Below are 14,607 nucleotides of genomic sequence, written 5' to 3' on the forward strand. Positions count from 1 at the left end.
ACATATATATATATATATATATATATATATATATGCCCTCACATTATATTTGTCGGCGGCCATAGAAGACATGAGTCCAACCTTTGATTCTTGGGAGAGCCATAAGTTTCAAAAGTAGCAGATTCGAACCAGAAGTAGAGCCGTAAAACCCAATATATATTTTTGAATCCAAAACAAACACTTCATTAGACTCACACATAAGACTCTCATAAACATTACTACTAGTATCATTTATCGGCGAGTAAACAGATCGATGCTAAGTGCTTTATTTGATTGGATTGCAAAAGCTAGTGCAAGCTCTGTAGCTTCAAGGACTCTTTGGCAATCTTGTCCTTCTGCCATTGAGACTCATCTGTTAGCTGATACTGTAGGCATCCCTTTTGTTTATAGCCTTTTGTTTCTGTTTTTATTCTCACCGATGAAAAAAATTGGAACTGGGTTGTGGTAGTAGTAGCGGTGGTTTTGGAAAGTAGTATAATTTGAATGACTTGTCAGGATTAAAGATATCAAAATATTGCTCAGTAATTCAGCTAGCACCTGGCTTTTGCTCCCTTTTTTTTTTAAAAAAAAATGTAGGTCGACTAATATTAAAACTAATTATATGAGGACTCCACGGATACTATAATTTCTCTAATTTTTTTTTCTAGCCTACCTCCATTAATTATTAGATACTTAAAAATACATCCAACAGAAATTTGGTTTGTATTTATTTATACAAAGTAAGTAAAATAGTACAAAACTAAATTAGGACATTTCGTATTTGTAATGTAGGGTATAGATAAGCTTTTAATAGATGTGCACACCCAACCCTCTTATTCAAAGTAAATAAACATAGGAGCATATATATTTCTCTCAGTTTCAATTGTTGAAACGAAGTTGGTATTTGGATGATTTATCAGGCCTGTAGAGACCAAAATGTCGCTCAGTTTCCTTACCCGACTTCTGGTTTTCATCGAACATGGCAAACAAGTAAGTCTCTATAGGCCCACGCCTTTTCGGAGTTCCATTCCCACTTGAGACATGATCAATCAAATTACTGTAATAAGTGCGTGCATTTTCAATAGAGGCTCCATCTCCACCTTCAGAGGGCCAGCCACTCTCAGAAACAACTATCTTCAAATTAGGTGCTCCCACTTTCTCAACAGCAGCATATATTGAATCCAACATAGCATCAAAGAGGTTTTGGTACCCAGCGTTGTCGATTCCTTGTTGGTTAAAAAGAGCTTATTCAAGCTTAATGTTTTATTGATGATCATCAACATAAGCAAAGTAAGGGTATACATTGGCAAGAAGTGGGGCTCCATTGTTCACTAGGAAGTTGATAATTGGCTTTATATATGGCTCTACATCGCTTTTAAAAACGGATGTACTGGGTGGGTAGGCGGGTGCAGCAATGAAAGCAGAGTATATTGCTGTTGACACCTTGAGTCGGCCATGCAAATTGGCTAATGAAATTGCTTTTTGAATGTTGGTCATAGCAGGTAGAATGTATTGGACCGACCTCATTGGTATTGGGGCCAATTTCGTTTCCAACAACGATGTACTTAAAATTGACGTCTCGTGAGTAGGGTGTCACGTACTTATTGACCCAGTCTCTGGCTGCATTAGCGTTTGTCAGAGATTGAAGGGTATCCTTAGCAACGTCCATGATCAACTCAATGCCTGAACCTCTAAGGGCTTGGAGGGCTTTTTCATAGTATATACGCATTCTACCTATGCCATTTGTTTTGTATAAATCCACAACTTCTTTCCCTGATGGTAGATATTACCACCATGTACTCCATAGCAAACTCCTATGGATTGTGCAACTACATGATATTTAAATAATAGTTAGTTAAATCATCATGAGAGGATAAACACATCAATATTACAAATTAAGAATACAATATAAACTTAAAAATATGTTTTTAAGATATATCTCAATAATGTAAATATATCCAAAAGTATGTATATAAACAAATGTGATAATTGTAATCTATATATAGACCCGCTTAGTAGTTGTACTATAACATAAGGAGAAAAAGTGTCACAGAGAAATTAATTAAGGGAAAGAAGTATAAACCTGTAATGTACGATAATATTTCAACAAGCAGCAATATGGCAGACATTGCAGTGCTGTTTTTAAGAAACATATCAATGTATTAAACCAAATCTTAATACACAACTCCTGTATCTTCCACCTTTCCAGCTAGCCTATTTATATGCATAATAAGGAACCTGGAACCCGAATATTTGTATGGCACGGTACTGCTTCCACAACAAAGACTTTAGCCCCGTCAATCACTTTACTATATATAAGTGTTCGTCAAAATTCCGACAACATCCAGCTACTCATTTAGGTGAAGGTGCATAGAATATTCATTGATGGCCACAAAGTAGCAATTAATAGCATTAATTGATAATTATGGTCATTTCTTCATACTTAGTCAGCTAGCCTTACGTGAAGGAAACGTTCTTAAATACACGTCACATATAGTCAACGCGGCGGTCTTCTTTTGGTAAGTCTATGCAACTAATTAAAATGACTCGTATATTTGGATTCATATTGGAAGGGGTCAGAACTCAGAAGTTTGTATGGGACTTCTCTTCTAAATATCTAAATATTTTAATGAATTACTCCCAGCTCAGCTGGCTCCTTCACACTCAAGTATTTATCACCAATTTCAATCTTCTTTAAAAAAGAAAGCATACGTAAGAACATTATTAATGGGGGCAAGATCCAGACAAAAAGAACCATTTTATAGAAACCACAGTACTAGAGTCAGAGTCCTCATATAATCAATATTAATACCAGAGATACTTTTTATTAAACAATCAAAAAGTTTTTTTTTTCCTTTGTAGAACCCATTTACTACAAAGAATATCTATGACTTTAATTAGAATGAATTGAAACTGTAAAAGTGTTTTTTTTTTTTTTTGTTACATAGCTTGTTCTTCATTTTTACAAGCGTAGAAGTGTTTTACTTTATTATCCGATGATTATGAATTGTCATGTATTGAAATATTATTAAATTTAAAAATAATTATTTTAAAATTCATATTTAAGGCAATTTTTAAATTATTGGCAGTGTAAATTTTTTTATTCTATCAGTAAATCAAAATTAAACTAAAAATATACTCATAAAACTCATTTTTATAATATTTTTATTTTTTTTGTAAATATTAGTTACACTGTAAATGCAGTTATACTATATACAAGTTGTTTATATTTAATATTTAGAATAATAAGTTCTTTATTTAATAAATAAATATTTAGAGTATATTTTATATACCAGTTTTATGAAATATCTATAATCAAAATGCTTCTAATTAAAAGAATATTTGGTCAAATCATGAAAAAGATTATTCCAAGCATACTTAAAATAATATGGGCTTTGATATTTCTCTTTTAGCTCTATTGATTAGTACTGCTCTGATAAACTAGTTCTGATATTTTGTTTCGGGAAATTGATCTTAGGTATCTGGCCGGGTAACTATTTTGTATACCATGTTTTGATACTAACAAATAAGGGAGTCCAAGGAAACATGCAAAAATAAGAAATAATATATATATATATATATAAAAGAGCTTGCGTACGTGGCATTATGTCTTATCTCCATTCTCCACCTTTGGCTTACAACAACTAAATTACTATCGTATAATATAATGGAGTTACTTATAGTTAGAGTGTAACAGCTAGCCTTAAAGTTCCAGCAGGGGAACTAGCAATAATGTGCATTACAGTAGATATCACCATGCATGCACCATATATATATATATATATATATATATATAACACCGCACAAAAAGTGCTAATATACTAAAAAAGTTGTAAGAATGTATTATATAAAGAAATAATTTCTCAAAAATATTTAATATAATCTGGATAGAATGTAAATATATATAATAAAAATAACTAAACAAATATGATTATTGTAATTTATAGACCTGCTCAAGTAGCTAGTCGTATAACATACTAATATAAGGAGCAAAAAGAAGAAGAAAAAAAGGTGTGTTACTTAGAAAGGGGGAGAAATAGACCTGTAATGGACGATAACATTCCAACTAGCAGCAATATGGAAGACATTGCAGTGCTGTTTTTAAGAAACATATCAATGTATTATACCAAATATTAACACACAACTCCTTTATCTTTTACCCTTAAGCCAACCTCTATATTTATATGCATTCAGAACCCAATAACATGCATGGTTCGTATGGCATATGGTAGTACTTCTACAACAAAGACTTTAGCCCAGTCAATCAGTTATTGAGTGTTCAAATTTTGCTGTCAAATTCCAACCGCATATTTCGGTGAAGGCGCATACAAATATCCATTATATTGATGGCCTTAATTGATAATTAAGGTCATTTCTGCATACTAGTCAGCTTGCCTTACGTGAAGGAAACGTTTTCAAAAACCTTTTATTACTTCACATATATTCGATCTGTTGGTAAGGTATATGCAACTAATTTAAATCACTCGTATATATCTGGATTCATATTGGAATGAAGGGCTCAGAACTCAGAATTTTGGTTGGGACTTCTCTTCTAAATATTTTACAAAATTCCTCCCAGCTGATGGCTCCTTCACATTCAAATGCACACACGTCACTAGTCCATCATCACCAGTTTTTAATTTCTTTAAATAAAAACGTATGAACTAATTAATGGCGGCTAGAAAAAAAGAACCATTCTGTAGAAACTATAGTACCTATAGACTCAGTCCTTATACAATCAATTTTAATACCAGACGAACTACTTTTTATCAAACAATTAAAAAGTTTTTTTTTCTTTTGTAGAACCCATGCCATTTACCACAAAGAATATGAATTTAATTAGAACGAATTGATAGTGTAGAAGTGGTTTTTTTTGTTACATAGTTTTTTTTTTACAAGTGTACAAGTTTATTACACCCTACTCGCAATACATTTTAAGATTATTAATTGTCATATTTTACTATGATATTTATATATATAGGATTATTTTTATAGGGAAAATATTATTTATTATTGGTTGTTTGTCATCTTAAAAAAAGAAACAATTATTAATTAGTTTAAGATGATACAAACTTCTATTTTAATGATAATAAGTAAAGAATCACTAAAAAGATAAGCTGTGTTGTACTAATGATATATATTAAGCACGCAGTGATGCTTCTTAATTTTCTCCTTATGATAACAATCATCCAATAGAAATTTGGTTTGTATTATTTAAACAAAGCAAATAAAAAAAATATTACAAAACTAAATTATGGCATTTCTTAACAGATGTGCATACTTGACACACTAATTCAAAGTAAATAAATATAGGAACATAGTTCTGGTAATTTCAATTAATTGAAATTGAGTTGGTATTTGGGTGATTTATCAGGCCTGAAGAGACCAAAATGACGCTCAGTTTCAGCATCTTGCTTCTGGTTTTCGTCAAACATGGCAAACAAGTAAGTCTCTATAGACCCACCAGGCCTCTTTGGAGTTCCACTCCCACCCGAGGCATGACTAATCAAATTAGCATTGTAAGTGCCTGCATTATCGATTGATGCTCCAGTTCCACCACCTTCAGATGGCCACCCACTCTCAGAAACCACTATCTGCAAATTGGATGCTCCCACTTTCTCCACTGCAGCGTATATTGAATCCAACATAGCATCGAAGAGGTTTTGGTACCCAGCGTCGTTGTTTCCTTGTTGGGTAAAAAGAGCATAGGCAAGAGGAATACTGTTTTGTTGATCATTCGCATAAGCAAAGTAAGGGTACACATTGGCAAGAAGTGGCGCCTCATTTCTCACTAGGAAGTCTATTATGGGTTTTACATATGGCTCTGCATCGCTAGTGAAAACAGCATCATTGGGTGGATAGGAGGGCGGAGCAATGAAAGTAGAGTCTATTGCTGTTGACACCTTGATTTGTAAATTGGCTGATGAAATTGCATTCTGAATGTTGGTCATGGCAGATAGAATGTACTGTGCCTCATTGGTATTGGGGTGAATTTCATTTCCAACAGCGATGTACTTGAAATTGACGTCTTGCGAGTAGGCTGTAACATACTTATTGACCCAATCTGTAGCAGCATTGGGGTCTGTCATTGATTGAAGGGTTTCCTTAGCCACGTCCATAATCAACTCAATGCCTGAACCTCTAAGGGCTTGGAGTGCTTCTTCATCTGGATAGTATATACGCATTCTACCTATCCCATTTGTTTTATACAAGTCCACAACTTCTTGCCTTGATGGTAGATTATTACCGAGTACTCCATAGCAAACTCCTATGGATTGTGCAACTGCATAATATATTTAAGTAATAGTTAAGTTATTATGAGCTGATAAAATCATTAGTATTACAAGGAATAAAATATACAATAAAATTAAATGTGTATCACGTATTAACTGAGAGAGCTTCTCTCATGAAAGCAAAATAGATAAACATTGATCATATTGTGAGGTCAAAGATTACAATACAACTTTTTTTAAGACATGCAATTTTTAAAATGTTTAAATGATAACCTTTAATTTTCACTATTATAATCAAAGATTTGCTCATTTCACACACACAATTTTGTAGATATATGATTGAAAAGTTAATTGATGATTGGGGAGGGGGGAGAAATCGAATAAGAATTGTTTGTTATTGTGAAAAACAGAATTATAAAGGTAGATGATTAAATCGTATTTGAGTAATTAACAGATAAATGTGCATGTTGTAAAAAAAAAAAAAGTGTGCATGATTTTTCGAAGTGGTCATATAATTAACCTCTAACTAACTTTTAATTTTCATCATCAATCTATGATTTATATGGTCACACACACTCAAGATTTAAAACTAACTAAAATTTAAGTCTACATGTTAAAGAAAATATTTTTTTAGTGCATACATGTTAAAGAATACTTAAACGACATCATCAAGCCCTTAAGTTTTTTTCCCCCTTAAAATGCGTGTTTGCACGGTCACAGACGCACAATAGTTAAAATTACACTAAAAAAATAAGTCTACATGTTATGGAATGCTTAAAATGACATCAGATCTTTAAGAAATTCTTCAAATGACATCATATAAATCATTATTTTTAAAAAAGAAATTATATAGTTCAATTTGACTTGTAAGCTATAGATGTAAAAGAGGGATACAAGTATGAATTTAGATGTAAAAGTGGGATACAAGTATGAATTTAGACTTTGAGTGATAAGGTCAAACTTGACCAATTCATTCAAACTTGTTCACGAACTCAATTTCTTAAGGTGACAATATTTTATTGAATTTATTATTTATATATAAATATAAATTTTAAGTTAATAAAAATAAAAATATTTATTGTTTAGTAACAAGTATGGCACGTTGATAAAAATACAATACCTATAGAATTTGTAAAAAATGGCAAGAAAAAATTTATTCTTTAAAAAACTTAAATAACTTTAAAAGTTAAGACTTGACTTACTCAGCCCAAACTAATCTATTTGTGACTAGATTGGTTCAGCTTGTGCAAAATCACATAAATTTAACTAATCCATGCATATAATTTTGAATGGTTTTAATAAAAAAATTAGTTAAACTTAACTCAAAGAACACTCTTATGTAAAAGTTGGATCATATATCTCTTGTATTTTACGTAATTAATAAAAATCTTTATTGATGAGAATTTTATCTCTGTAATATATAATTTTTTTATAATGTTTTACGGTATTATTTTATCTCTATATATTTGTTTCTATCATGACCCATCTTAATTATTATTCTTACTTGCCTCTTTTATTTTTATTTATCTCTCATATCATTGTAAAAAAAAATATATAAGACACATATCTTAGAATTTTTTTTAGTCGAAAAAATATATATAAAAAGAGAGAGACATATCTTATGAGAATAAACATCTTATATAAAAGTAAAAGGATTAAATTTAGACAATATAATCATATTTGGAATATTAAGATTTAATATAAAAAAATCATATAAATTTTTAAAAATTTAACATAACATTAAATTTTACTATTCATGTTTGATTATACAGTTCATATTTAATCCTTACATTCTTATATAAGATAGATAGAATGTAAATATATCTAATAAAAATAACTAAACAAATATGATTATTGTAATTTATAGACTTGCTCAAGTAGCTAATTGTATAACATACTAATATAAGGAGCAAAAAGAAGAAGAAAAAAAGGTGTGTTACTTAGAAAGGGGGAGAAATAGACCTGTAATGGACGATAACATTCCAACTAGCAGCAATATGGAAGACATTGCAGTGCTTTTTTTAAGAAACATATCAATGTATTATACCAAATATTAACACACAACTCCTTTATCTTTTACCCTTAAGCCAACCTCTATATTTATATGCATTCAGAACCAGATAACATGCATGGTACGTATGGCATATGGTAGTACTTCTACAACAAAGACTTTAGCCCAGTCAATCAGTTATTGAGTGTTCAAATTTTGCTGTCAAATTCCAACCGCATATTTCGGTGAAGGCGCATACAAATATCCATTATATTGATGGCCTTAATTGATAATTAAGGTCATTTCTGCATACTAGTCAGCTTGCCTTACGTGAAGGAAACGTTTTCAAAAACCTTTTATTACTTCACATATATTCGATCTGTTGGTAAGGTATATGCAACTAATTTAAATCACTCGTATATATCTGGATTCATATTGGAATGAAGGGCTCAGAACTCAGAATTTTGGTTGGGACTTCTATTCTAAATATTTTACAAAATTCCTCCCAGCAGATGGCTCCTTCACACTCAAATGCACACACGTCACTAGTCCATCATCACCAGTTTTTAATTTCTTTAAATAAAAACGTATGAACTAATTAATGGCGGCTAGAAAAAAAGAACCATTCTGTAGAAACTATAGTACCTATAGACTCAATTATACAATCAATTCTAATACCAGACGAACTACTTTTTATCAAACAATTAAAAAGTTTTTTTTTTCTTTTGTAGAACCCATGCCATTTAATTACCACAAAGAATATGAATTTAATTAGAACGAATTGATAGTGTAGAAGTGGTGTTTTTTTGTTACGTAGTTTTTTTTTAGAAGTGTAGAAGTTTATTATCCAATGATTATGAACTTTCATGTATTGAAATATTATTAAATTTTATAATAATGATTTTAAAAATCATATTTAATGTAACTTTTAATTTATTGACTGTTTAAATTTTTTACATTACCAATAAATCAAAATTAGGCTAAAAATATATTTATAAAAACTCATTTTTATAATATTTTTCATATTTTTTAATGAATATTACTTATACACAAGTACAATATACAAGTTGTTTATATTTAATATTTATAATAAATAAATATTTAAAGTGTATTTTATTTAACAGTTTCATGAAATATCTATAATCAATAATATTTGGTTAAATTATGAAAAAATTAATCCAAACATATTATGATAATTAATATCGGCTGATATTTCTCTTTTAGCTCTATATGCCTACTGCTCTGATAAACTACCATTTGTTCTTGTATTTTGTTTCGGGAAATTGATCTAAAGTATCTGGGTAATTATTTTGTATATTATGATACGTATAATTTTATTTTGTCTTGCTCTGCTAATTATTAGAAATATAATAAGCTTTTGAATACTCTGCTACGTACTTTGGAAATTTTATGCCCTGCTCTAATAGACTAATACTGAGACTTCAGCTTCATTGAGCTTATTCACATGTTGTCAGATTGGTAAATTCTATACTCTTTTTTTTGAGCCGAATTTTTTTTACTTGATATGGGATAGATGGGTACCCAAGTTTTTTTACATAAATAATCAAGCCCCTGCATAGATACCATGCATAAATACCATAGTACGACAAATGTACCCAACTCCTGCACAAATTAATTAATAATCAGTTACTTGTTGTTTCTTTTGCACACCATAAATTTTGATCGACACCTCCTTTCATTCTAAAAAGGATAATCTGGAATATAAACTACATTCCTGATTACCCTTTTCATAACGAAAACAGGTGGCACTTTTACATTTTGAAAAGGTAACTCACTAACTCAGAATGTAATATACATTCTCCGAAATGTAAAATTAGTGACGTTTGATATTTATGGGTTGCAGGGGAAAACACCGGTATTACACGCATAATCAGCCCCTAATCCTAGTTTGTTTGTCCATCCACAGCATGTATTAGGACTATTGAGTCCTGCACTTTCCACTTGTTTCCTGCAGTGCCTTTTATCGTTTTGGATGATCAACCCAGAATGTAAAATTACATTCCCAAATATACTTCTTTTTGGCTTCCGAAATGATCAATCTAAAAGATAAAAAAAAATATTCAAAAATAAAGTGCAGAAAATAACTTGAGAAAGGCAGGAAGTAACAATCATATGATAGAAGCCCATTCTATAAATAACTAAGCCCGCGGAATAAGTAAACCAAGGGTATTTCTATTTGCACTCTCCCTTGTTGCTAATACACTCCATTTTATTTTGTTTTCCGATAATGCCATGGAAATCCACTTCCCTTAACTCTCCATAAGTCTCTGTCTGACAAAACAAGCCTTCTCTTTGGAGTTCCACTCCCACCGATGCATGACTAATCAAATTACCATAGTAAGTGTCAGCATTGTCGGTTGAGGCTCCATCTGCATCATAAGATGGCAACCCATTCTCAAAAACAACTATCTGCAAAATTGGAGGCTCCCACTTTCTTAAGAGCAACGTATATATATTAAATCCAATATAGCATCACCCAACATCGTCGGTTCCTTGTTGTCTAAAAAGAACATAATCAAGACTAATGTCTTTGTCGTTAACATAAGTGTAGTAAAGGTACACGTTGACAAGAAGGGGTCCCCCATTGTTCACTAGGAAGTTGATGATGGGTGTTATATATGTGTTTGCATCACTAATGAAAGTGCCATTATTTCATTCTCGAATTTAATTTGTTCGATCTAAAGTTATTTCAAAGGACTCAACTATCTACGTACGCACCTTCTTCTAATGCGGTCCCACTCTATCAACGCCAGTTTGTCGCACTCGTGTATTTATGATGTTCATGTGACAAAGAACAGAAGTCACAATACGCAAGGAATTAAAACATTTATTATTTAGATATAAAGTGGTAGAGATGCATTTATTAATAATTAGAAGCATCACTTGCGTACTAGTACGTAGTACATTGAGGTCGGTGCAAATTAAACTAATTAAAACCATATATATGTAATGAGATACCCTTAATTATTCTGAGTAATCAGCACCGAGTTTATGATCCACTGTTTCAATTGAAACTGAGTTGGTATTTAGGTGATTTGTCAGGCCTGAAGAGACCAAAGTGTCGTTCGATTTCAGGACCATCCTTCTGGTTTTCATCAAACATGGCAAAGAGGTAAGTCTCTATGGGTCCACTAGGCCTCTTGGGGGTTCCACCTTTGGCATGATTAATCAAATTGCGGTAATAGGTTCCTGCGTTTTGAACAGTTGCTCCAACTCCACCTTCAGATGGCCAACCACTCTCAGACACAACAACCTTCACATTTGGTGCCCCTACTTTCTCAAGAGCAGCGTATAGAGAATCCAACAATGCATCAAACAGGTTTTGGTACCCAACCTCGTTGTTACCATGTTTAGTAAACAAGGCATAGTCAAGACCAATGCTTTGTTGGTTGTTAACATAGGCGAAGTAAGGGTACACGTTTGCGAGAAGTGGGGCTCCATTTCTTGCTAAAAAGTTTACAATTGGTCTTATGTATGAACTTGCACTACTGCTGAAAACGCCATCTTTTGGTGGGTAAGAGTTGCCAAGTAAAGTGGTGTCTATTGCTGTTGACACCTTCATTTGGCCTTGTAAATTGGCGGCAGAAATTGCTTTCTGAATGTTTTCAAGTGCTGGAAGTACAGACCCTGCTAAAGAGTCACCAGGGTGAATTTCGTTACCAACTGCAATGTACTTGAATTTCACGTTTTGTGAGTATGCTTTCACGTACTTGTTGACCCAATTTGTGGCAGCTCCAGCGTTGGTGAGAGATTGAAGTTGGTCATTAGGGACACCGAGGATCACCTCTATGTTTGAACCTCTGAGGGCTTGAAGGACTCCTTCGTCTGGATAGTATAAACGGATTTTGCCTATTCTGTTTGATTTGTAAAGATCCACCACTGCTTGCTTTGTTGGTAGATTGTTTCCATTTCCTCCATAACACACACCAACAGATTGTGCCCCTGCATGATCATATGTTAATATTAATATTGAACCAAAGATTAAGTAACTAAGAATAAGGTTGCACTTAAAAAAAATGTATGACTTGGATTGAAACTGGTAATTGATCTAAATGTATATCACGTACATGCATATTTATATTAATATTAATGACTGTACGTCAAAATATTTATAATTTGATGCTAATTAGTTAAGTTGAATTTAGTTAGAAAAAAAAATTACAATCGTTGATTCAAAAAATGGAATAGTAGATATATCATTCTTTGTTGTTGTCGATTTGAGGGGTGTTCTAACTTGGATGGTCTCGTTTCTAAATTCATTGAAGCAATTAAGTATGGAACATGTTGCAAGAAAAGAGAGAAGACATTCTTATAGCAAAAAAAAAAATGAAAAAAATGTGTTTTGTCATTTGTAATAGACTTGGCTGGCAGCTTAGATGATTGATTAAGACTTTAGGTAAATAAAACTATAGGAAATTAAGACACAGAATAATTATTAATAGAGACAGTGGCATCTATCATTGAGAATAGTGAGAGAGAAATATAGACCCGTAAATTCTACTCCAGTGGAAGATAATATTCCAAGAAGCAGCAATATGGCAGACATGGCGGTGTTGCCTCTTGAGAAAATCATATTGAATATGATTATGCAGAAGATCCAACTACTATTATGAACTAAACTCTTCCACACTAACTGATCATACGTATATTTTGCTCCAAACCTCACTACCTATTTATATAGGCAAAGTGGAGAAGAGGCGGCAAGACTTGGATTACTACGTACATGCCAATGACTTTTTGGCCACCGTCAATCACTCCACCAAAAAACAAACGATTGTGTTATTCACTTGGAATTCAATCCAATTTTCCTTATAAGATAAGTACATACAACAATGTCGAGTCGCCGATGGCTTTAAAATAAAAAAATAAAAAAGTTTAATTATAAGTGTAAGATAAAATTTTATATTCTATAAAAATGAGAAGAATAAAGATTATATAAGTAAAAAGAAGATTTATAAATTTGAATCTTACAATTTTTTGTTAAAGTATAATATCATATTTATTTATATGATTATTTATGATTCACTAATATAAATATCTTCGATTTATCCCGTGGATGAAGCAGACCTAGAATATGTGAACTATAATGATTATTCTATTTGCATGTGTATGTAATAAGCTAGAGTAACACTAATTTAATGTTGCATTGTTGTAGCCTCCTAGGCTCTATTATTATTATATAAGTTAAATTAATTTTTTTAAAATTAATTATTTAGGTTTAATTTTATTTTCTATTTTTTTAAGTTTAATTTCATTTTCTAATAAGAGAAAAAATATATTATAGAACAAAAATAATTTAACTTTATATATATTGACCTAATGGCCTTGGTTTTCAATATTGCCGCCTCACTACGACTATTCTACGGGTTCATATTTTCTTTCTTTACTGTATCACCCGTCTATAATACGGCAACATTAAATTAACAATATAAATTATGTTGAATTATATATATTTAACGAAAAAAATATTATTATAAAAAAATAATAAAGCATAACATAAAAAGATTATGCTTGTAATGAAAAGTCCATTTATCTATGAATAAATATTAAATGTCAAGGTAATTGTAAAAGTATTTATAAATTATAATACGATTAATTAAAAATTATAATTACTGATTACCTTGAAATGATTATTTCGTACCAAGATTTAATGTGAAATATTATAACATAATTGTTAAATTTATTTATAAATAAAATTCAAGTTATTTTCACTTTTATCGTTATTAACATTTTTTATCTTATAAATCAAGTGTATATGTTAGGTAAATAAAAATATAATCTTAATTTATTGAAAATAGAAACATTTATGATATTTGGAAAGAATGTAATATCTATATTTAGGTAATTAAAACTATTTAAGAGTATGTATTTGATTTCCTTTAACTTATGAACTAAACACACACGATAATAAAATGCATTAAATTATATTATTATATTTTATCTAAATATATATGCAATAAAGAAATATCTTTCCATGAATTTTATTAATAATATAAAATATTGAAATATAATAAGTATTTGATTAATTATATTTACAGTATTTTATTATTTTGTACTAACTCTTTTTCTAAACTACTCATTAAAATATAAAATATTGAAATAATTTAGTCTTGACTTAATTATTAAAGAGGTGTGCTCTATTAGAATTTTAAAAAATTTAAAAAACATTTTTTGGTAAAATAGTCTTGAGATATTCAATTAAAACTTTTAAATAATAAAAATAAGTGTTATGGTATTTAATTAAGACTATTATAATTTTTAAAGAAAATCAATAAAATCCATTGGTATTCAACTAAGATTTTTTATAACTTAAAAAAGTCTTTGATATTAAAAAGTATACAAATTTCGATAAATTCTTTCTTATAATGAATTTTAATTGATTTT

General features: G+C 30.6%; 2 protein-coding genes and 1 pseudogene across 2 annotated transcripts; all 3 read right to left on the reverse strand.

The window, feature by feature from the left end:
• Window positions 1-679: 679 nt before the first annotated feature.
• On the reverse strand, window positions 680-2,927 carry LOC114376209 (annotated as a pseudogene).
• A 2,174-nt stretch (window positions 2,928-5,101) lies between these two features.
• LOC114375154 (glucan endo-1,3-beta-glucosidase-like) lies at window positions 5,102-8,306 on the reverse strand. The gene is made up of 2 exons (XM_028332904.1): window positions 8,175-8,306; window positions 5,102-6,262 (listed from the first exon to the last, which is right to left on the reverse strand). Exons 1-2 carry the CDS (start codon window positions 8,242-8,244, stop codon window positions 5,316-5,318), a joined length of 1,017 nt encoding a protein of 338 aa, XP_028188705.1. The 5' UTR covers window positions 8,245-8,306; the 3' UTR covers window positions 5,102-5,315.
• A 2,724-nt stretch (window positions 8,307-11,030) lies between these two features.
• LOC114374058 (glucan endo-1,3-beta-glucosidase-like) lies at window positions 11,031-12,867 on the reverse strand. The gene is made up of 2 exons (XM_028331652.1): window positions 12,712-12,867; window positions 11,031-12,165 (listed from the first exon to the last, which is right to left on the reverse strand). Exons 1-2 carry the CDS (start codon window positions 12,794-12,796, stop codon window positions 11,228-11,230), a joined length of 1,023 nt encoding a protein of 340 aa, XP_028187453.1. The 5' UTR covers window positions 12,797-12,867; the 3' UTR covers window positions 11,031-11,227.
• Window positions 12,868-14,607: the final 1,740 nt, after the last annotated feature.

The sequence above is a fragment of the Glycine soja genome, chromosome 11, assembly GCF_004193775.1.
Source record: "Glycine soja cultivar W05 chromosome 11, ASM419377v2, whole genome shotgun sequence".
NCBI classification, from domain to species: domain Eukaryota; kingdom Viridiplantae; phylum Streptophyta; class Magnoliopsida; order Fabales; family Fabaceae; genus Glycine; species Glycine soja.